This window comes from Strix aluco, chromosome 17 (genome assembly GCF_031877795.1).
Source record: "Strix aluco isolate bStrAlu1 chromosome 17, bStrAlu1.hap1, whole genome shotgun sequence".
NCBI classification, from domain to species: domain Eukaryota; kingdom Metazoa; phylum Chordata; class Aves; order Strigiformes; family Strigidae; genus Strix; species Strix aluco.
This window is the reverse complement of record NC_133947.1, coordinates 1,828,246-1,852,324: the sequence shown is the minus strand read 5'-3', so window position 1 is coordinate 1,852,324 and position 24,079 is coordinate 1,828,246. Positions and strand designations below refer to the sequence as shown.

Sequence of the window (24,079 nt, the reverse complement as noted above, 5' to 3'; positions counted from 1 at the left end):
AGGTTCATTAGAAGTGCTTTGGTGAAAGATGACTAAATGCCACTGGGTTTTCTGTTTGCTCAAACGTTCACCCAATGAAGTTTAAATCATATTAAAAAGAAAAAGCCACACAACTATCTTTCATCGAAAAATTCCACTCCCCTTACAAAATCCTCGAGCAGATTATGAAAGAGGAGATGGCAGCTGCTAATCTACGTTAACTGGGGCCTCGAAGGCTGCTCCCTTCGCATGGGAGCGACCGTACCACTGGGCACCACGCGCCTTCCAGTTTCCTTCTACCAACGCGGGCACAAGAGGATGAAATACTTGCACCCAGAAGAAAAACGTACTGAAATTTTACAGTTGGCCCAACGTGCTGGCACTGAAAGTGTTTCAGCACTACTGAAAAAGGCAGAAAAGGACTTTAAAAAGGCACATTTTAGTGCTAAAGCAATGTTATTCACGTTCTCCCAAGAAAAACCTACATATCAACAATGCACTAAAACCCCCGTGATCCAACACCAATAATTATTATTATTTAGCTATTCTATGCACACAAAAAGCCGTTATGTTTTTTGGTAGCTACTATCACTTCATTAAAAATATTTCAACAATGTTTTGAGGAATGTTTGCTCCGGAATGCGGTTCTTTTATATCAGTTTACACTGCCTGAAATAGGAAACAAAGTGTCTCCTGAAGCTAAAACACATACTTTCTAACAATTGTGCTTTGTATGCTTTTATTAAGAAAGTACTTTAACTGAACTTCTAAGTAAATCTTCAGATATAGCACCAAAATCCTGCCTTTAAAGATTAAAAGCAGTCACTGGTTAACCAACCAGCATCAACACACAGTAACAAAACCCTAAGAACAAAAAATACATTAAAACAATGATGAGAATTCACAAACAGCTCCTGAGAGATTATAAGCATTGGCACCTGCTGACAGCACACACTGACCAGGTGCATCAAGATCACCCCTCAGCTTCTTTTAACCTCCAAGTCTTTCCTTTTGCAAATGTCCAGTCAGTCACCAAATCATCCTGAATGTGTGGAAGAGCTTTGATGGCCAGGACAGGTAGCTAGAGAGTTAAACATGCAAAAAAATATTTACATGGACACGTCTAAACCAACATTGCTTAATTCAAATCAGTTACTGGAGCGCAAGGAAAACAACTTTTTCATGTCAAAAAAGCAGCGCTACACTTTTCTTTGGTCCTCAGCGGTAGCCATGTTCCTCATCCCTCTGTATTTTGCCGTGACCCATCTGTCTTACGGCACAGGTGGCCACACAACTATTTCCTGAGACCACGGACGGGCCCACCGCAGCCCTTTGTGCCATCTGCTTACAAGCTGGGGGTCACCTCACGGGAACCAAGCGACTCGCCAAACTGCACACACCCGCTCCCCAGAAAGGTCTTTTCCTCAGCTCGTGGAGGGCGGCAGACGAACCACACCTTCCCGGGCAGAGGCAATCCCTCCCCAGCGCTGCTTCGTTTTCCACCCAGGCAGGTAAACCTGGAGGTTTAAAGCCAAACGAAGAGGACTCGCATGGCTCGAGATCAAGCTGCGAATGAGATCAGTTAGTGTATTAAAATTACCTTAAATTAATCCCCGTGCTTATGTGTTTGATGGGAAAGCAGTGAAAATGCTGGCAGATGCCATTTTGCACACTCTGGGGAGGATGCTGGAGGGCTCAGTCCTATGTATAAGCTTTGCTGAAAACTTCTGCCAAGCCCTTACCTTCCCAAACATACTGAAAAAATATTTTGATCTGGTTATTAACAATACCTAAAAAAAAAAGAGAAAACACTGGCAAAGTGATCGAAGAGGGAAATACAGCAATTATCACAGGCCAATTACAGCATTGGTATTACAAGTCGGGTCATTCAACGGACAGACAGGATTTGCAGAACCACCTCCCAAGGCTTAAGTTGTGCCCACTTTTCCAGAGAGGATATTCTGGCAACTGAGTTCATAAATTTTAAAAAAAAAAAAAAAAAAAAAAAGAGTCATATCAGCAACTTTTACATTTAACCTAAAACATGATTTCTCAAGTAATGCAGTTAACCTTCCATTAGCATTCGCTAACAAAACGCTGTTTAAGACAGACAAAAATCCTTCTTGAAGCTCACAAAGAGAAGAAATAAGATGATTAACAGCATCACTGTTGACAACTACCACCTCAGCATAACCTGCAAACTAGGCCAAAAGTCTCAAAATCCACATTCATACTGTTAGGAACCTAAGTCATATTCTGGTACCGCTCCATTTTTTCCAAAGATCCAAACAGCACCGCTGACTTGACAGAAGCCTTCATACAGCACGGTAAGAAAAGCCTGTCCACATCACAGCCCTATTCCGACCCACCGCTCTGAGCCTCCGCTGCAAAACGAGTCTCTGGCAGCCTCCAACCATCTTGGGCAACTTCATAACTGAAGCCAGGTCCATGACTGTGCCACCTCGGCCACAAACCACATCAACTGCCTGCAACCCAGCTGTCAAACAAGGCACACCACCAACTGACCAGGAGGAGGATTGCCTGGGAAGACTGAAAGAGTGTTTAAACTTCTTGGGAATAATCAACATGAATAGAAGGTCTACGCTATGAGACAAAACATACTATAAAGACATTACTTTTTTCAAGAACTCACTGATTAAATATAGCACACAGCCACCCTGTGGAGCTGGGAGATCTCCTCTTGGGTTCCACCAGCACTTTGAACCTACAGCCTGCAATTTATCAATACGATGCATCAAAAATTTAGGAGGAAAATGACCACGTTGCAGCATCTCCCCTTTCATTTAAATGCCATGGACAATCACTAAAATGAAATAAAGGAGAGAGGGGAAGAAGCGTTTATTCAGGTTTATAAAAAGCTGTTTGATGTAAAAATCTCCTCTCCAAACTCAGGGATACCCACAAAGCAGGTGCTGCATGGCCAGCATCATGGCAAGTTTCTCCAAAGTCCTTAGAGCACTGCGAGAAAACCACAGGAAGCTGCTCAATAAAAATAAACTTATTTTCATCCTACACTCCATATATTAAAGTCAATTTCTCTTCGACTCCAGCTTTTGCTTCCCCTCTTTTCTCCCTCCCAGAGCACAGCGTACTTGAATTATTAGAGCTAATTCATTCATGCAAATGAATTTGGCATCTGTTTCTCGGGATCTCTTAGTCAGATCAGGACTCTCATTTTTTACTGAAAGCAAACAAAATGCAAACACTGATCCTAAGCAGCCTGCAACCAACAGATGCCTGAGAACTTGGAAACGCCTCTACTGAAATTGTGGTCAAAAGAATAAATTCCACTTCAAGGTGGCTGCTACTATTCAAGAATTTCAATAGGTACAATCCTGACGCATTTCAGAAGGAAATCCTTTCAGATTTGCATACTTTTGATAGCTTAATTTACTCAGTGAAATGGGTGAAACACCACCGGTCAGCCACTGGGTGAACGCGGCCTACAAGTTTTTGCTTCAATAGCAGCAAACTAATACAGTATTTAAACACACATATAACATTTCCAATTCCTTAAGATGAGCCGGCATGAGGGCATTAGGCAGACATCAGCTAGGAGAATTGTATTATTTCATACTGCTGTAAGATGATGTACCAAATTTATGCCTTTTTTTTAAGCTTTACCGCAGGAGGGAGAATATTAAGCACACACAGCTCTACAGCAAGGTCTCACAACACACGAAAATTAATGCCCTGGTAAAAACAAACCTAAAAAAGATAAAAACGTTTGGATTTCCTTTCTGTGTCATACGGATAGCTTTCACCTTGCTCTCCGAGGGAGAAACAGCTCCATCAGTGTAATATACTCCAGTAATAAAGTCAACGGCTTTGTGTCACCACGCGTATAACAGCAAGATATTGATAAAGCATAAAAGCAAAAGCGACGCGTTATCAGTGAATTCGCTGTCTCCGTTCCGTCCAGTTGCAGCCCGTATCACCAGAATTACCTGACCGGAATTCTTAATTTGAGAACCAGAAGACACTGCACAAATAAATAGAATTATGCTGCCTTTGCAAGTTTCTCATTATAAAGGCTGGATTTACTTCCCGTTGCTAATACGTCATTCATTAAGCACATTATAATCTGAGCAGTTACAAATGGGGTTTTTTAAAAAAAAAAAATTAAGCAGAACAACGTGAGGAAGGGGAAGCGAAAATCATCCCAGATCCCTCCAGCGAAAAAAACAGTCATCGTGAATCACAGCTCGCACAGAACACAAATGACTTTCATTTAGAATTCACCTTTCCAGGCCTTTTGTTTGGGGTTTTTTTTTTCCCCCCTCAATCTTTACAGCTCCGAGACAGAGGACGCAGCCCCCTCAGCCCCCACGGAGGAACCCGCGTGTGGGTGGAAGGGGGGGGCGCAGGGATTTCCACAGCCCCCCCCCCGAGCAGGGGCTTCCCTGAGGGGGGGACACGGCGCCCCGCCAGGCCGGGACGCTCCGCCGAGCCGCCCGCAGCCCCCCGCCCGCAGGCAGCAACAGCCCCCCCTCCCCCGGGCACCCTGCCCGGCCGCTCCCCGCTTCCTCCATCTCCCCCGCACCCCAAAACGCCCCTTTCCCGCCCCCCCGGCAGCCCCAGCTCCATCTTGGCCTCCACCCGCGGGCCGGGCCCGGCGAGGCCCTGCCCCGCCACCGCGCTCACCTGCGCCCCGCGGGCGGGCGGGGGCCGGGCAGCCCCGGGCGGGGGCGGCCCCACGGGGCGGGCGGCTCCTCCCGGAGTGAAGCGGCCCCCGGTTCCCGGCGGCGTTTCCTCAGCCGCTGCTGCCGCCGCCGCCAGACACCGAGCGGGACCCGGCGACGCCGACGGCGGGCGGGGGAGGGACCAGCGCACCGCGCCTGCGCACCGCCGGCACGCAGAGCCCCCACCCGCGCGGGGCGCGGGCATGCGGGGTGCGTGTCCGTGGGTGCGCGGGGCGCGCAACGTAGCGGGGAGAACCCACGGCGCGGGGAGGGGGGGATGTTGCTGAAAAGCAGGCAGAACGCGGCAAAAATGAAAGCTTCCCTGACCGGGAATCGAACCCGGGCCGCGGCGGTGAGAGCGCCGAATCCTAACCACTAGACCACCAGGGAGCTGTGAGAGGAGCTCCCGCCCGCCGCAGTTCCCGCGCTGCTGCCGGGGCGGGCCCTGAGGGCGGGCCCAAGGCCGCGGAGCGGGGAGGTCGCTGCCGCCCTTCGGGGGGTGCCCGGGGCGCTCAGCCCCCCCCAGCGCTCCTGCACATCGTCCCTCAGTGTTTAATCAGGTTTGTGCAGCACCTCCATTCGCCTGCGCCTTTTCCCGGGGGGCTGCACCCCACGCTGTGCCCAGGAGCACGCTGCCGAGCCCGCTCCTTTCCAGGAACAAACGAGCGCTGACAGTTCGAGGAAAACAGGCTTTTTTCAAGATCAAGACTCACCCGGCCCCGTGCGTCGCACCAGGGAGCTGGCAGAGACGAACGGGAGGTGCGGGGAGACAGGAGCATCCCCCCGGAGGCACCGCCCCGGGAAAAGCCTCGTGTCAGCCCCCACATCCCCAAGCCATAACATCCGCTCAGCACGGACCCCCCCGAAACACGGGAGCTCTCAGAAGAGGCCCAGCAAGTCCTCAGCGATGAGGAAAAAAGGAAAATCATGTGGTAAAACCAGAGGAGCGGGAAAGAGGAGACGCTGGTTTGGTTGCTGGCTCCGTCGCTGCCCGCAAAGATCCCAACTCTGATGGGCCTCGTGAGCGTAGATTTAATATCAGGATGTTTCATTTAAGGGAATCAACAGGAGAAAGAGGGAGGAGAGAGAAGTGACTGAAAAAGCTCCAGGACAAACCCTCTCCAGGCTCCACAGCAGCAGGAGACACCGGGCTGTCCCCGAGCGCCCCTGGCCCACCGAGGCTGTTGGCAGGGGATGAACAGAAGAGGAATGTTCCTGCCAAAGCCTCCTCCCCTGGTTACAACAGAGCAGGTGGGTGCTCACAAGGCTGCCAAGGCTCCTCGTCCCCGATTTTTGATGGGAAGGAAGCTGTGTCCCCCCCCTTCTCCTTTGCACAGGACGCTGCAGTCCACAGCCCAGCCCCGAAGGAAACCGGGGCTTTGCACCTGCGAGAGCTGCCCGGAGCACACTTAGAAACCAGGAAAGGACAAAACCACTGTCAAGCCTGTAACCCCAAAGGGAAGGATTAATTAACCTTCCTTCAAAACACCCGAGCTCCCTGGCTGGAAGGGACTGGGGAGGTGGAGAAGCCCCTGGGGCTCTCACAGGGGAGCTCACAGCCTGGGTGATCCCTGCAGCACCTCTCCTCCCGGGGACTGGGTATCGTTACCAACCCCGTGGCTCTTAGACCCAGTTGCAGAGATGTAGTTTTACCTACAGAAGTTGAATAGCAAAAAAAAAAAACCCAACGCCAATCTTCAAAACAAACAAAACCCCACAAAACCAAAACCAAACCCTCAGCACCAAGCAGACGTTTCAACCTGAGCCAGGCATCCTTCCTCTGAAAACACTGCACCCAAGCGGCTACAGAGCTCTGCTGGCCTCTCTCACAAACTATTTGCCTGCTCCCCGCTGCCCTTTTGAATTTAAGAGCAGCTCCCAACTCCACTCATCCATTCGCTGCTCCCCCTGCACCGTGCTGTTTCAATCGGGAGCGACTGCCAGAGCTTCCAAGAAGCCGATTCCCCGAGGTATCACAGCGAAAATCCGAGCCAGCACCACAGCTGCCGCTTTTCCACATTCGAAGTTTCTCCAGCCTCAGCCCCCACGGCCAAGGTTACGGCCGCGACTGCGATCCCACGCTCTGAGCTCAGAAAACGGCACGAGGAAACTGGAGGCAGGTTGGCACCGGGGAGGGGGCAGTGTGATGGAACCTGGAGGATAAACGTGGGCTGGGGACTCCCCGGCCCTTGGTTGAGCACAGGCCTGTCTCAGGAACCAGCGGCTGTTTGGCATCTGGGAAAGGAAACAGCACGCTGTAAATATTTAGTACATCCCTTCATAGAAAGCATCCGGAGAGGCGATGGGCAAACGAGCCAGAGGGATAGAGCAGAACATCTCAGTTGCATCTCGCCTCAAGCCGCTGCAGGCAGGTGGTATTTAGTCCCTAACACACATCTACAAACAGACTTTGGCGCTGTTTGAACGAGACAAGAACATTCACCCCGTTTTCTCCCAAAGGAATGCTTTATTGACAAGTTTCCTCGCTATTTATCTGTATAAACAGTTCCATACGGCAGCTCCAGCAGCCCCCGTTGCGCTGGCTGTTCCTCGCAGGGAGGCCAGTTGCAAACAGGCAGCACCAGTAAATTAACACTCTACACCCCACCTACTGCCCAGTACATCTGCCCGCTACGATTTCAACCCCCCGGCCCCAGGTCTGCAGAGGGAGGGGAGCAGGGGTGAGGGAAACGGAGATTAATCAGCAGATCAGTGTCAAAACTTGCTTCTCTAAATACGGGTCAGAGAGGGTTCAGGGCCTCCAGGGTGACAAACCACTAAAACTACCCAGATATGTACATAAGCAAGTCTAAAGACCTGAGTAAGTCCCACTTGGCCTCTAAGGCACAGAACTGCTCACTCTAGGTATTTCTATCCAGAGGCACCTTGCCTAGAATAAGATCAGGCCTCTAGGAGAAAACTCAGAATTTTTCAGCTCCTGAGCAATGAAGTTGGACATCACAAGAGCAAAACACCCAGTCCCTGGGGGAACTGGTTGAGCTCCGTGACTCTGCCAGTTTTGTAAACCTAGATTAGAGCTGGGGCTTTCGACTGAAAAACCCATCCAGTCGCAGTCAGATGTACCAGCCCAAGGAGCCCACCGAGAGCAGAGTCCCCCCGACACGGTGTCTGCACTGCCAGAGACAGCTCGGGCCTTTGTAACCCGGCCCTGGCACTCGCAGCCTTCAGAAATTCTTCCTCCAAGACGAAGGCATAAACTGAGAAGGGAGAAGCAAGTTTCATCCACTCAGGAAGTGCGCCACTAAATTTTAACACAAGAACTGGCTTATAAGCATGCTGCTACTATTGTATGATGCAAAACTCCAGTGCTCAACATCCAGCTTTAGAACCCTGACAGTCTTCTCTATAGAAAGTAAAAATCATAAACAAGTAAAGCGTAAGGTGATGTAAGGCTTGCAATTCAGTTTCAGAGTCCAAGGGAGCGTTTCCCTAATATGATGCCAAAGCTCCTTTTTTTTTTTTTCTTTTTAAGCTTTATTTCTTTAAAGTTCATTGCATTTAAAAATAAAGATTTTTAGTTTCGTTAAAGCTAGAGCATTAGTGTAACAACGAGGCAGCCACTAAGTGAAGTTTCCCTTTTGGGAGCCCAGAAAAAAAAAAAAAACAACTGTTTACCCCATTTACCAGACTACTCCAATGAGAGCCAGAGAAAACAGTAACGGGAGAAGCCTGGGAGCTCACTGAGTAGCTGCATGGCATGTCCCGAACAGAGAACACAGCCAGAAGCTGAAGCTAAGAAGCCCGTGCACTTGGCTTCTCCAGTAACTGCCCTCCTCACACTGCTCAGGGCGATGTATCTGTTCCAAGTTTTGTCAGACAAGGGAAAACTGTTTTTATCTAGACCAGTGGCATTTCTGAGCTACTTTAAGGAAACTCCAGCTTACATGCTCTCCCAAAAGGACAGCAGTGATACATTTAATCTACAAACTTTAGTGTAAAATATTATTTGTGTACAAAACTTTGCATTCTCTTTATTTGACTTCGATCCAGCAGTGTCTATGAATGAACGATGGATCTGTCCAGACTGGCTCTCAGCCCCTTCTTGGGATTCGCGGGTTGTTGCTGTTGTGGAGATTTGGGAGGGAGGGGGCTCGCTCTTAGTTGTGCACAGCCGTGCAAAGCCACATCGCAGGTCTAGAACGGAGCGTTGTCTTGCAGAGGCTTGTCTCCAGCTCCCGAGGGGGAGTGGAGGCCGTCAGTGCTATTTTCCCTGCTGCCCACCACTCGGGACTGAAAGGAGAGAAGAGAGTTAGGATAACGAGAAACCAGCACTGAGAATACCAAACCAATTCCCCCTTGTCAAGGTCACCTACTGTAGCAAAGACTTCACATATCTGAGAGGCCATTTGCCCGAATACTAGTCTACAAGAAAAACATTGCAGAAATTAAAGTTTCTGCATAAGGCTTCACTCTATATGTTCACAAGACAAAGCAGATTGTTACCTTTATGGTCCCAACTCTATCTTCAAATGACTTGAAGGTTGCAGAATTCCTTGAAGGAGAAGGAAAAAAAAAAGCAAAGAACAAATCAGGACAAGTTAGTTCTCAGCTAAATCAAACCACGCAGCGTGACTGGGCTCTCTGGCCGTTCCCATGCAGGGACAGCAGCACCCAGAACACATCCAGCTCCTCTCACAGCCTTTGGCACAAATCTCTCAGGCACACCAGACAAGAACACCACACACAAACTCTGAAGAAAAAACATTTCTACCACGTGCAATCCGTTCCATTGCTCAAGCTAAAATGTTGCAGGAAACAAGTCCTAGTTCACCAGGGAATCAATACACAGTAAGTAGAGAAGAAACTAGCTGTTAGTCTTACAAAGCTTCCAACTAAAAGCAGGCTGTCTTAAATAATGGAAAGGAAAAGCTGAAAAGGGTTTAAAACAAAGGCTTCAGTTTCCCATGTTACATCCCGTGGGCAGGCAGGGGAGCGGCCACGTGCCTGTACCTGTGGGCAGTTTTATTACCCCAGGAGCGAGCATAAAAAAATGCTCATGAAAACCGCAGTGTGATAAATTAATCAGAGGATTTCGTATTTCTAGCAAAGAAAACCAGGTCAATCGTTTGACAACCTGACAAGCTTCTTTGCTTGCAAACCATTCCAGAGGAGTGCTCTGTACCGAGCGTTCAGACCAGGCAATTACTCGTACAGAGCCGCTCTCCCCGGGCTCGGCTGCGGGCGCGCTGGGAGCTGACTAGCTTCAGCTCAGTTATTTTTGTTCCAAAGAATCACTTTATATTTGCACCCATAAAATAACCTCTGTCGATCTGGAAGGAGGATGAACAGAGGTTTCTGTGGGCCTTGCCCAGCCCTGGCAGCAGTTTCTCCTGCCAGGATATCACCACCTAAGGCAGCACAAGGGCACGCGGAGAAGGGCGCTGAGCTTCCGGCTGGAGACAGAGGGTTCAAGTTCAGATTCATCTCGGTATTAGCAATGGCCATGCTGTACGTTGTGAGAGGAGGGCTGTAATCCCCACCCTTCGGGGACCTCTGAAAGCTGCGAATTTCTATTAGACTTTGGTACAGTTGCGACACCGCTCTTAGTCCAAGAACAACACAGGTGCTAAGAACCACAGAGATGGGGTAAAAAAACCAAAAAAACCCCCACCCTGAATTACTCAGACTGCAGGATGTGGTTACCCCATACTCCGGGGTCTGCTTAAGAAGGGAACCAGTCGTACAAATCGGAACCAAAAACCCAATAACACTCAGGGGACGCGGGTATTTGCTACGTTACCTCATCGCTGGCATACTTATCGAGTGGCGAATGGAGTAGCTGCTACTCGGAAGCATTCAGAATAAGGAGGAAAAAGTTAAACGACAATTTGATACAGACACCATGCAAAAGCAGCATACCCCTGGGTTTTAAACACTTACTGTCCACACACAGGCTGCTGTGGACAACCAGAGTGCTAAGAGCCAGCCCTCTCTTCCCTTATTTAACAGCTGCAGCCCAGGACTTAAGTTTTGCAGATGTAGGACTGTAAGCACGAGTATTTAACTGCAGCTGTGATACAAAAAGCCAATTACAGGGCATTGGTTTGCGGTAGGTTTCCCAATCTGTGTCAAAAGGGTAGGGAAGGCTGAAATAATCAGCTTCCCCTTGAACGTCCGCAAGGGCCTGGCATAGAAACAAATGCTCTTTTAGCAGCGTTGAAGAGTGTCTTACCTAAAGGAGTGCGAGAAGGGGTGAGCCCTGGGAGAAGCCACAGGCGGCAGAGAGAAAAGGGAAGAAACAGTCAGACACTTGTGCAGGTCTAAACACTGAATGCAGGGCAGCTAAGCACGGACGTGGTCACAGGAACACGGGACAGCAAAGTCAACTACCCAGGAGGAAGCTTCTCACAATAAGTTACAGAAGCAAGCAAAAACCAGTTACTTTTCATTAACTCAAGCCAAGAGAAGACATTTTTCAGAGAACAGTAACAGCACCTACAGCCACTTAGAGCCAGGGTGCTGGGGAGGGAAAAGCTTCTTACAACAACAAACCAAAACATTTTACCTACCCCATCACTGCTTTCACGTGATTTTTTTTTTTTTTTTAGAGTCTGTTTTCTTAAACTAAGGGTTTTACCAAGCGCTAGCTCATTTGGTAAAGATACCTCCTTCCCCCAGTTCCCCCCACGAGCTCTCATACAAAGACAGCATTGCTAGGACTCTTGGTTGAGAAATTCTGTAAGAGGAACCTGCAATGGATACCTGCACGTTATCTTGCCAAGCCTGCAGATCTCAAAGTTACAGCTCAGAGAACAAACACATCTCAGCACAATAAAGATAAGAGTATCTGGATGAAAGGTATCATGTTTACCCCATAACCTGGTTGCCCATTTTTAGGTTTCAAGGCGAAGTATCCCCCACTAGGTAACCAGATTTTCAGGTGTGACTCGGTCTGAAATAACAGATCACAGTTTCCTACTTCTACCCGTAAGATTACCAGGATGCTCTAAAGGAGCTCCTGCTGACGGAAGCTGTGTTTTATTCCACTTAAATATAACTTTTGTCTCTGCACCAGGAAGCAGGCACGGCATGTTGGATCTGAAGTGCTTGGCAAGGAGTACAAGGGCTTTTCCTTACAGCCAGAGCGAAGACGTTAGGCTTTGTGGTTCCATTCCCTCGTGCATCCAAGTCAGCTCTTTGGCAGGAAAGACTCCTGGAAATGCTGTCTTTGCATGCGAAATAAATTAACTTCCTACTTACTCTTGCTTAAAGGAGAATACAGATAACACATGTCCATGCATCATGCTACTCTGTATGCAATACCACAAGCACTGGCTCGTTTGTTCAGTATCTTGGCCTGGAACTAGCAGTAACCCTTTTCCTCCTTTCATAAGGATTTAAAAAGTTTACATAAATTCAGGAATTTACAGGGACATCTGGGGCTCAGGCTAACATTTCATAATCAATTTGCTTGTAGTATTATGTACAGCAGCAAACTTCATCAGACAACATGAAGTGTGCTGGGGGACACAAAAGCACAAGGCAAGCTGTAACCAACAAAACGAAAACACCCAGTTTTGCAGTTTACTGGGGTCAGTAAAATGCAGGAACAGAGCGTCTAAAAGCCAATTTACTTTTTAACTGTAAGCAGAGATAACAGAAAAAGCTGAACTGGCCAAGATTTGAAAAGACCCCGCCCATTAATTAAGCCACATTTTCTCCTGCAAGGCGAGCTAATAGAGCAACAGCCTTAATACTGCTAGTGCACAGTTACAGCACCAACTTCACAATGTCTCCTTGCAATCTGCAGCTATAACACTTAAAATTATTTTGACCAGAATACAGCAACCCTAAAGAATTAACCCAGGAACACGTTACTTGTATTGCACAGCATTTGGGTCCAAGCATTTTTAATGGAATTACAACTACGCCCTCGCGTATCGGAGGCATTTGTCCCATTCATCACGTCTTCCTTGCATTTATCAACCGGTGAAGGCTGACTAAACAAGGAAATCCCTTCTGTTATCTCAACACTTCCAGTGATGGAAAATAAACCTGCTTTTACAAGTGAATTTGTAGTGTAAGAGGAAAAAAGAAAGTACAGTAACAGAGGTTGCAGTGTAGGCTACGAGGCCTGTAACAGAGACTGGGGGACAGAGATCACCCCCACTTGTCCACCATGTGATCACAACGCTACAACAGACTTCCCTCCCCGTCAGCTCTGACCACGTATCAGAGCACCATTCACAGTTTCACCTGGCAAGGGTAGAAAGTGGGACAGTTCCTGCAGAAACTTTTGCTCAGAGCCAAACCTTGCTCAGAATCAGAAATATCAAGACTTGACTGCAGCACAGGAGACAGAAGACTGTTTATATACACACAGAAAAACTGAGTCTTAAAAAAAGTCATTACTGTGTTCCCCCACAGGGCTGCATACAAAAAGCAAATCCTGCTGAAATAACTTTGGCAGGGATTCCCAAGTGATAAGAGAGAAGCTGCCTCTATTTCATAATACATCACCCAAGGTATTAGCCATAAAAAGGAAGGCAGATGTTTAAAATGGTGATTAATGCCGAGCGATACCACCACTGCAGAGGTCTGACTCATTTGTAGGCCAGCTGACTACCCGGCCAGTTTTGGTCTGACTGGAACCAGCTCTGTCACCAGGACGAACGGGCACACTCTTCACTCGGCCTTGCACCCCCTCCTCCCCCCATCATCTGCTCCTGGGACAGCACAAACATTTCTGCAGCTGCGTGGTGACCTGGATTCTCCCAACCAAAAGACAGCAGGCAGGACCAAGCCTGTCAACACGGCTTCTTCTGGTGGCAGCACTGGTTGGGGAGTTCCTCGTTTGGTCCAACAAACACAGTTCCCACCCCTCTGCCACAGCAGCCTGTCCAGACTGCAGAAATCAGGCACCAAATTCACTTCACTTATCAGTTTAGCAAAATGTGTTACCACCACACCTTGCACCAGTTTCTGTAATCTACTGTGATTACACATAAATCTCTTCTTCCAGCCAACCAGGTAGTTTCCAGGAAAGAAAAGTTACAACTTGAATACTGGGAAGGGTAGGCAGCCAGTCCTCTGCCAAATTCAGAGAAGTGAGTTACTGAAAACACCAAAAATTACCCTCCAGGAACACAGTAAATAACTCACTGAGGACAGAACTAGAATAAATCAGTACTGTGCAATCAGAGGCCAACGAGTTCTTACCACTCGGATATTCCCAGCCACAGTGGAATAGGAAATTCCCTACAAAGAATGACAGCTACCCGTTCAATCCAAGGTCTGGTACATCATGTTAAATACAACTTCCAAGAATACTACCTTAGTAGCCTAGAAAGGTTGCATATTCAGAATTAGCCCTCAATTCCAAGAAAAACATGCTCAAGGTACTCTGTGTGAATAACATGGACATCACCATTAATGGGGAAGCAAACGTTAGCTTAAATTTCTGGAGATCAGGTAAATCACCAATTCTAACCTTGAACTTTGTACAGCTGAGAAACTCACAGAGCAAGAACCTCAGCCAGCAACCAAGGGAATCAGCCCTCCACTTTCCCATTCAGAGAGGTTTAAATTTCCAATTACTTCAGCGGTCACCTGCTTAAGGAATCTAGATAATCACCAACCACAAGAAGAAATTTTTAATGTTGTCATGATCTCTTGAATCAATTCCTATCTTCCCATCAACATGACGTAGCTGTGCCTGGAAGGCGTGCTGCCCTCCTCCGCAGAGAGGTGACACACAGGGCTTGAAACTACATAAAATGCAGCATCTAGACTTTGTCCCAATTAAAGCATAACAGAGCACCGGGGTGATGACCCTTTTCTAATCCCAAGCAGTAACACTGAGAAAACACACCTCCATAATCTAGTAATGAATGGAAAAGGTAAACTTTAATACTAGTTTCTTACCTAGGACTTAAAAGCTGCAGTGAAACCACGACAGTAAAAGGGGGAAGGGTGCTAAAAACATTCCGCCAGTTCTCCTAAGCCAAATCAAACTTTAATGCCTTAGAATAAGTTTTATCCCATCAAGTCTTTAATAAGCTTTAATAATTACTCTGTCCTAAACTACAATATACAGGGCCATGCAGAATAAGGTAGTCCATCAACAGTAATGTGCTGCCAACTAAGCAGAAAAATGGAAAAAAGCCTGGTTATTGTCTAAAGTCTCATTACTGTTTGAAACCGACATCAAAGCACCAGAGCACAAAACAGAAATCTTACCTCATGTCACCAAGTTTCCTGCTGATAACAGAACCTACATTGGAAAGGGCTGCTGAAGTCTTCTGTCCTGCCTGGGAAAGGGTTTCCTGGGTCTTCTTATAACTAAATAGAAAAAAACATCATGAATTGAGCTAACAGGTAGGATCTGAAAGCAAGAAGCATTCCCCCCCCCCCCCATTTTGAACAAGGAACCCATATTAAAGGAAAGAGGCTAGGTTAGCGAGCTGCCCTGACTTCACCAAAACAGCCCCTTCAGTCTGGCATATATTCAAAGACTTGAAGTTTTAAAAAAGCAGCAAGTGTAGGATTAACCTTTCCATACACTCCCTTTACACCATTTTGACCACATGCTCTTAAATCTGACAAACATTTGCAAAAAAAAAAAAACCAAACACCCAAACCAACCCACCCCAATTTTCCATGTGGAAACTCTAATACCATAACATCATATCCTATTTACTCTACAACTATCTTTTGGTCTCCTTGAGAAAATAAGTCTAGGAACCTATCCCATAATAGCCTTGCAGCCTTGAAGTTACAGCGTTTGTTGCAGCATTAGTTATGGAGGAAAGAGGTGAGACTAACGTCACTGTATAGAAAAGAAAGGACCAGCATTATCTCTACAACTTGCAGTTTAGAAATAAATTGATAGAGAAGCTTCCTATCAGTTACCATTAACCACAATACACAAGAGGCCTGACAGCTCGCATTTGTCAGCTGATTACATTTGAGTTTATACCAGAGCTGGAGAAGACAGACACTTGAGAACCTTTGTCTCCTTCAGATGAGACTAATCTCAGGAACGGATTCTTTGAGCCGCTTTCATTAACTCATCTTCTCCAAGCTACTCCACAGCTGGTGATTAACATCTAGATTTACGGCATTCTTCAAGTTATGAAAAAAGACTCAGGCTGGAAAGTTCAACAATTTAAGCCAAATTTTCTTATTCCAAATATTTTAGTTTGAGATTACATTTTGCCTGACTAGGATATTCAGGAGAAGGGCATTATAAACAGCCTAAACTTCTCTCTCACGCCTCAGCTCCCAAGGCTGGAAGTACCACGATGACAGCTGACTGACATCTCATTCTTTCCAGAAAGAAGTGCAGGAGACAGCACCACAGCACCTGAATTATATATAACATGTTGGTTTATTGTTTTTTTTGTTTAAGACCACAGCCAAGTATTTCTGAATCAAGAATGTTCACAACACTGATGCAGAACAGGGCAAAACCGCATCAGCTTTACCTTCCCTCTTCCTGCTCCTGAAAGAAAATTCCTATAACCTACACGGTTTTTAGACCAATTCCTCTTGAATTCAGTGACTCCAGAAGAACCTGAGTGTGCCCCAACAGCAAGGCCTCAACCTTGTGTTTCACCACAGCACAATCTTTTGCAAGAAGTAGCCACCTCAGAACAATTTAGGAGTGAACTGGTCAGCATTAATGCTGCTTGCTCTTACATGTGCCTTCCCATCACAATAACTGTGTTTGAACCCTAGGGCCAAACTGCTTTGGAAGAGGAGGATCTGAATCCCTGCTTTCAGCAGTCGGGCTCCTCCCCAGCTGAGTCCTGTCACAGGATTTGATTTACAGCTGCCTAACAGAAACGTTGAAGACCTCACACTCACCAAAGTATGTTGTGCTGACTCTACAGCTGCTAGCACTCAACTCTTGGGAGATCAGCACTGAGCAAAGAGCAGCAATGAGAGGTTTACAGGCTCAAAGGACACCACCACGCCATGCACACACTGCAAACTCGCAGGTATTGCGTCTAGCGTTCATCTAGAAAGAGGCCTGAGATTTTCCAACCATATTTTCCACATTTGACAGCAGTATTCTTAAGCTAACTGAAGATCTAGCACTCACGTGCTGCTCCTTCTGCCTGCGTGCTCCCTCACGATGCCAGCACAACGGTTTGTGCCGACACAGCCATCTAGATCAAGGAAACAATCCGGCTGAAATACAAACTTGGAAGAACAGAAAAGACAGCAACAGCCAGATCAGATGGCCAGTCTAGTCCTGCCTCCACAGCACCCACGCACCCGCCCACCGCCACCTCACAGCTCCAATGAGCAGCTTTTTAACCCAGAACTGCCATCAGACACACATGTGGAACTGCATCTGTGACAAGCAGGGACCAGGTTATACAAGACTTTAAACGTAACTGAACTATACTCAGCCCTGACCTAGAAGTCGCAGCTACTCCTCTGCAAGAGACACGACCAGGTTTACCATGGCTTTAAATTCACAATCACTCACTTTCTTCCCTTAGCACCAGCGCAAAGCACAACAGAATAATCCAAATCTGGGAGTAATAAATATGAGCCCTGATTAAAACCTTGCTCTACTAACAGGCCATTGGCTGCAGCACAAGCTGCAGAAGTGATCTCTGCCCTGTGGTGTTCACCCCGTGGTACTCAGATATTTCACTGCACCCCTCTCCTATAAACCCTGACAGGGAGGAGCCAGACCTGCACCCTCAAATCCTCCTTTATCCATTAATCCCAGCTTCCTCTCACTTGCTTTTATCCAGCAATCACCATTTGTGCTGTCTGGCTAAGTACACAAACCGTCTAAGTCATCTGGTGTCCTGGTTACAATGAGACTGGAGCTAGGGACAGATTGGGCTGATTTTTCTCCTGTCTATATGCACTGCTCGCAGAGGGCAAGGCTGTGGCCAGGAATGGCAACTCCCAGGAAATTCAGCAGTGCACAAAAGCACCACGAGGTCACGGGTCAGGCCCATCTCCACTCCAGGTCAGGATGCTTGTTAGTAATAATGCAGAGAAGCTCTGAACAGGAAAGAGGATGCATTTGCATAAGAACCCCAAAACACAGGAACAAAACCTCATCCTTGGACTTCTTGAACTTGACTCTTTGCCTTTACTGAGCTTTAGACAAAGGAAGTAGAAATTCTCTTTGTTTTCTGAAATGTTGCTGGACTCTTACCCTTCAATCCCCGTCACCTCCCCATTTTACTCAGCATCTACCTTGCCAGCATGAATTGTCACTCTGTCTAGAGCCAAAGCAAGCAGGAAAACTAGCGTGCCACAGCTATTCAGGCCTAAGTGCTCTACAAAAGCAGCCTTCCGCCACATTTCTGGCACTTATTAAGTACAAGGAAACAGATATAGCCAGAAGTTTTCTATTCTAGCAGGCACGCCCAGGGAGGAACTCTGATAAAACACTGCTGGAGTCACACTGTCAGCAAGCATAAAAAAACAAGGTCATTCTATTTAGCAAGTGAAATAAGTGACAATTTACATCTTCTTAATGTAGAAAACATACACGGAACGTTGAAAGCAGACCTGCATACTTGGAAGTTTTTTCTGATACTCCTACTTTTTATCTCTGCTCATCTTTCACCTGTCTGATGAAGAAAACCTTTTATTCACACACACTGCCAATAACAAGCCAGCTCAAAGGACTGGGTTTCATACCCACTCTAGAGAACAGGAAAAGCTGGCTTACCTAAGCGCTACCTTACCATGGTTTAGATCAGTTCAGAAAACAATGACACTACCTACCCGCTCCCACTGCATCACTGTAGAGGATTGCCCTACATACTGTGGGAAAGATGCAGTGAGAAGGACAAAGGCCAATTTCCATAATATGTTTCCATAATTTAGTCCAGATGATATTTTAATTTCAGGCATTTAATAATAACGTGGCTAAGAGACCTTCACAGCCAACAACTGGAGGTTTAAGCTGTTCAAGCCCATTTGGGGCCCCGACACGCCAGAACAGCTGCCTTGGACACTACAGCTCTATTTGTTCTCATCAGGTACCAGAGCAAGAAGAAAAGCTCCTGCTCCCAGCAGCACGTGTTGAGGGTAACAAGAAGAGGTCAGTCTGGCTATTCCACACCTTGTCAGCTGGAGATGGAACGTGTGGCACACAGGTCTCAGCTACCCAGTGGCTTCAGCCAGTTCTCTGAGAGCAGGCAGGCATTTGAAGAGTATCGCAACGAAATCATTCAAATACTGACCTGAGGAAAAGCTCCCTCTCCCAGAAGAGGCTTTTATTGGGTTAAAAAAAGTGAAAGCTAGAAAAGAGAAATGTTTAAATAGATCTAGTCAAAGCAGGGGACTGTGAGCAGGGGCACAGAATGTTAGTGGCAGCAGACTGTCACGAAAGCATTTGTTAATGCTGAAGGTTAAGACACTCACGCTTCTGATTGAGTTAATTTTTCATTCCAGTCCTCCAGTGTGCTGCTGGCTGAAAGATATCTACAAACACAACGGAGGTTAGATACGGTGCCAAGATTCATGACAGATGCTTCTTTTGACACTTTCCACATTATTAGTGTCTCTTCACACTTACAGTATCATAGGCTTTATTTCTCTGACAATACCTTCTCCCCTTCTCAGTTACAGCCAGAAGGAAAAGAGCTGCTGTTTGAGAGGCAGGAGACACCTAAGCCCCAGTTTCCTTCTTATTTAAGCACAGTCAAACACTGAGCACAAAGAAACAAAGCCTGCAGTTCAGAAGGTGTCAGGAATTGAAAGACTTTGCATCTTCTGCTCCCTTCCTACACGCTGTGTGGCAGCTATGTATTAAAAGCACAGAGCAGTGAACTGAGCTCAAGGCCAAAAAAAACTGACTGCCACACCCAAAGCTGTATTTTACCAACCTAGCACAGCCTGGACAAACTGTTAAACTTAATTTCATTTACTAATCTTTAGAAATCATGTTGCTCAACATACGAACCAGTACCTTAGGGGTTGTGAGAATTAACACTGGAGGTACAGAACAAATACAAGGGTCTGCTACCAGCGCAGACAACACGCAGAGGTGCTCAGAGGTGACACAACGCAGGCAGTTCACCTCACCCAGAACTGTAACTCTCCCCAGTTAGATCACTGCCATCCTGCCTAATGATGGGATACTCCCAATTCACATTTTCCTCTTTCCTAAATAATCCTCTCCTTCAACACAAGGCACAGAAGGGGAAGAATCTTCAGTGCAGAAAATATTTAAGGGCTTCCTTACGTTCAGCTACGCAGCAGGAATCAAAACTATTCATGTCTAATACAAATGGAGGTCTAACATAATTAAAGAATATATTCTAGAGACAGAAGTAGCCAGATGTTCTTTGTCCACATTTCTCACCCGCTTGTATTTACAGCAAAGACTGAAATTCATGGCTTTCTAGTATTGACATCAGCAAAAAGGTTCATACACATCAGTGCAGAAGAGCCACTGCCTGGCAGCTCTCAAACTAATGTACATATTTGCATTTGCACAGCCCCTATTTCCATCTATGGGCAAATGCCTTCAGGCACCTTCTCTGGCCGTACAGAAAGGCAATAATCAAACTGATTCCTACCACATCTGATGATAAGAGGAGAAATAGTTTTACAGTAAAGATAGAGGTTCACTAATAAGACATTCAATAACAACAGACTAACCTACCAATGACCAGCTAAAGGGAAACAGTGATTGATTTTCTGCCTTTTTTTTTTTTTTTAATAAAATGTGGTCTGGTAACTGATTGGAATTTTTCTTCTGCAATAGCAAGACCATGAGAGAGATGATAGCAGTTAATGTTTACTCATCTCCTCCGCAACCGAGGGATGTTTATAGCTGGAAGCCAGGCATGCTGCTAATAACAGTCCTGCTGCACCACGCCTCCAGCTCCCCATCGACCCCTGAGAACAAGGAGCAGCACAAATTGGGGACGCAGCAAGGAGCAAGGAGGTGTTGCTGAGGAGCCCGAGGCACTCACAAGTCAGACTGTGTCACTTTGTCATTCCACTCTCCAAGTTTCTCAGATGTTTTCACATAACTAGAAACAGAAAGTGTTAATGAATATAACTTTAATATTCATTTTTTTTAGACGACGACGACACAGATTTCGGTTACAAAGGAATAACAGAAATTGGGCAGGGATGTAGGAGGGAAGATGAGGAAAAGGGAAAGAATAAACAGTGAGATGAACAGCTCAACCATCTGCTCTGCAGTAGCACTGTCAGTAACCCCAAATTCCAGTTAAGTTACACCAGACGTTTCAGACTGAACGATATCTCTAAGGGCACGGAGAGTCCCTTACATGGGGCACAAGTGCAGGGTCAGACTTACCTCTGACTCGCCTCCTGGCACTGCCGAGCCCTGCAGTGACCATACCCTTAACGCCTGCTCAGGAACAGTCTAATTTCAGATCTTTAGGCAGAGATGACTCTGCAGAATGCACACTAATATTACAGATTTTTTTCCTAGGCAGCGCAGGCTTTTTAATTCAAGCTATACGACTCAGGAAATAGCTTCTGAACTAGCACTACGCAGTAGAGCTTTGAAACTTCTTGCACTTCTCTTTGAGCCTGAGTCCAGAACAAGGCAGTGGGAGCTCAAAAAATGGGCAGAAATGGGCAAACTGAACTGTTAAATGCCAATCTAGATCTCCAACACCACGGGAAAGAGCATGAGCAACAATTTATCCAGATCATAGATATGAACGTTCTGTTTATGCTGACATAAAGACTCTGACATATAAGAACAATAAAATACATATTTTTTAAGTGCCTTTTACTCTATATACCCCATCAGAGCAAAAGCCTCCAGCCACTCAGAAGAGCCCTGGAATACGCTGCTGGGAAATAAATTACTACAGAGTCATATTTAAATAAACGTGCATCACAAGCAACACTTACGCATTGGAGACTTGGACATCATGCCAGCTTTTAGACAGGTTTTGCTTTAACCCATCCAAGGGAGTCAAACCGAGCTTCCTCTTCAGCTCTCCACAGTGCCTCTCTTTAGCAGCCAGAACTTGCCTGAGAGTACCAATTTCTTCTTCAACCTTAGAGAAAGGTAGAGGTTTGTCTTAAATCACAATTTAGTAAAATTTTGAAAGGTAAGCCACCTTTCTATCTCCCTCAAAACTAGCAAGATTTCGTTAACATGAATATATAGACTTGGTAGGAAGGTCAGCTGCACACAGAACAATTCAACTCAACACAAATGTTGCTGGAATGGGAGGCCTACAGCTCAGACTTCAGTGGCGATTTAATGGCACCAAAATTAACAGAACTCATTCCCAGCGTTGTAATTTCAACCGCAGATAAAAATCAGTTGCCAAACCTTATGAACTAAGGTTTCTATCTTACGATTCTTTTCCTCTGATGTTATTAAAGCAAAGAGTTTTTCCTCAGAGACCTTTCTTACAACATTTTCAAAGTACTCTCAAGTTGTTTCCAGGCAGAGAGGGTTCATTACTACTTTTAACTGCAGCTCGCCAAGATCTGCGTGGCCACCCAGAGCAGCAAAGTCCTCCCTCGCTAAAACTTGCAAGTCAAAGAAGCACCATGGGATTCTCCAATGAAGAAGAGACTACAGAAGAACAGCTACAATTATCTTCAGCTACATTTCAGACAGAAATTATAAACTGACCTTTAAACCTTACGAGGTGACCAAAATTTAGGATATTACATCACAAACTCTCAGCTCTTCAAAAGCATATATGCACCAAAATAGTTGCCTATGAAGTGTAATAAATATTTAAGAGAAAAAGGTAGAAAAAGAAAGCACCTAGTAATAAATATTTAAGAGAAAAAGGTAGAAAAAGAAAGCACCTAAGTGCTCCATTGTTTCAGCTTCTTAAGGAAAAAGAAGTTTCTTTTGCATAGCACTCGCCTGAAGTGTTTTCTTGCTTCAAATGGAGCTAAAAGCCTAGATTAAGCTCACAGCATCAAAAGCCACTTATTTCCTTAGAGCTCTAAATTAAGTCGTTCTGGGAAAGAGCAACGCAACATACCACAGTGTTTGAAGTATCTGCCAGCTTTGTGCATTTTAACAATTAGCCGAGAGATCCAAATGTAACACCGCTGCAAAACTAATAAAAAAAAAAAATAAATCCTGCTCCTGTGGCTCCTGTTTGTCCGTTCCCAGCAGAACCCCACCGCAGCCCCCGTTACCTTGGCAAGCTCAGATCTCAACTCCTCCTCTTCGGCAAGAGTCAGGCCTTCGGGCGCTGAGGTGCGGGCCGACGCCGCGCTATCCACGGGAACATCTGTCATGGCATCCGACAGCAGACCTTTGTTGGGAGAGTTAAGGTTGATATCTGTCACAGACAAGGAGCAGAGGGCAGACAGAATAAGCAGCCAGCAAGCGAAGCGCGTTATGCAAACCCGACGGGAAAGGTGAAGAAAGGGGCTTCACCGAAAGAGGAAGAGAAACCCCCAGCGGAGTTTCCGCTACGAGCATCTACCAGAAGCGACAGAAGCACCGGGGAGGATAAAATAAGCCCGTCGAAAATAGCTCCTCTGCCCGGCACCACGCTGCTAAACACCCCCTGGGCCCGCGGCAGGGCCCCTGGGCAGGGGGGAAGGACGAGCTCCGGGGGGGGACACGAGCGGGGCCCGGGAACCGCAGCCCCCCGCGGGGCCCACCCTCACGGCAGCCCCCGGGCCGCCGCCTCTCCACCCTCCCGGGGGGCCGCCTCCCCCCTCACGGCAGCAGCTCCCCCGCCCCGGGCCGCGCCGTCCCCGGGGCCTCCCGCCCCCAGGCGCCCGGAGGCGAAGGCCCGTCCCGGGGTGGGGGCTGGAGCTCGACCCCGCCGCCGCCGCCGCCCCTACCCTGGCTCGCGCTCTCCATGGCGGCGCCCCAGGCCCGTCCAGCCGCCGCCGCCGGCCCCGCCCCTCCCGTGACGCAATCAGCGCCGCGCCGCTTCCGGGGGGAGAGGGTCGCAGGGAGATTGCGTCACACCCCCCGCGTCGCTACGGCGACGGCGCCACGTTCCCCCGCCCCGCCCCGCCCCCGGAAGCGGCGGCCAGGCCGGGGGGTGACGTCACGGGGCGGGGGTGACGTCACGGGGCGGGGGCTCCGCCGTGCCGTGCGCCCGGCCGGAGGGAAGGGGGCAGCACCGGCACGGGCCTCCCGGGCCTGGCCCAGCGCCCCCGGCCTGCGCCACCGGCCCCGGCCCCTCAGGGCCCGACCAGGCCCCGTGCGACCCCCCCCGCCGCTCCGTGCTCAGTGCGCCGCCCTCAGGGGCCGGTGCTGGCGGCCTCCTCCCGCCGAGCTCTTTAATTAACCCTGATAATTCCCCGCCGCAATGAACCGCGGTGCGTTCCCACCCTTCCTACCCCTCAGCCTCTGCAGGGCTTGGGGCTCCCGGGGAGATGTGAAGCGGTTGCGGTGCCCAGGGCCTGCCCCGGCGCCCCCAGCCCGCCCCCGGTGTCCTGCCGCGGGGATGGAGCTG

At 47.7% G+C, this 24,079-nt stretch overlaps 2 protein-coding genes and 1 non-coding gene across 13 annotated transcripts in view; all 3 read right to left on the bottom strand.

Annotated features, from left to right (window-relative positions):
- DNAJC5 (DnaJ heat shock protein family (Hsp40) member C5) overlaps positions 1–4,821 on the bottom strand; it is a 34,735-nt gene extending 29,914 nt beyond the window's left edge. For all 3 annotated transcript variants that reach the window (XM_074843600.1, XM_074843601.1, XM_074843599.1), the window contains exon 1: positions 4,645–4,821. The gene's annotated coding sequence lies outside the window, so the exon portion shown is untranslated. The remainder of the gene's footprint in view (positions 1–4,644) is intronic.
- A 179-nt stretch (positions 4,822–5,000) lies between these two features.
- TRNAE-CUC (transfer RNA glutamic acid (anticodon CUC)) lies at positions 5,001–5,072 on the bottom strand. Its single transcript has one exon. It is a non-coding gene; the product is annotated as a tRNA-Glu (tRNA).
- Positions 5,073–7,129: 2,057 nt separating this feature from the next.
- TPD52L2 (TPD52 like 2) lies at positions 7,130–23,541 on the bottom strand. Of its 9 annotated transcripts, XM_074843539.1 has the most exons (11): positions 23,457–23,526; positions 22,797–22,942; positions 21,534–21,682; positions 20,612–20,671; positions 19,053–19,112; positions 14,883–14,984; positions 10,876–10,902; positions 10,444–10,485; positions 9,147–9,195; positions 9,017–9,065; positions 7,130–8,933 (listed from the first exon to the last, which is right to left on the bottom strand). In XM_074843539.1, the coding sequence occupies exons 1-10, from the start codon at positions 23,473–23,475 to the stop codon at positions 9,030–9,032; spliced, it is 690 nt and encodes a 229-aa protein (XP_074699640.1). In that variant the 5' UTR covers positions 23,476–23,526; the 3' UTR covers positions 7,130–8,933; positions 9,017–9,029. The 9 variants fall into 9 exon arrangements, with proteins under 9 accessions (XP_074699640.1, XP_074699638.1, XP_074699637.1 ...); XM_074843537.1 differs by lacking the exon at positions 9,017–9,065 and having other exon boundaries at positions 22,797–22,915; positions 23,457–23,541; XM_074843536.1 differs by lacking the exon at positions 9,017–9,065.
- Between the last annotated feature and the right edge of the window lie 538 nt (positions 23,542–24,079).

Bases quoted from the DNA above. Each gene is read 5' to 3' on its own strand.
- TPD52L2 (XM_074843536.1), bottom strand. The intron at 19,113-20,611 runs GTGAGTGCCTCG...TTGTGTTTGTAG, and splicing joins AAAGTGACACAGTCTGACTT to ATATCTTTCAGCCAGCAGCA. The intron at 10,903-14,882 runs GTAAGATTTCTG...GGCTTCTCCCAG, and splicing joins AGGAAACTTGGTGACATGAG to GGCTCACCCCTTCTCGCACT.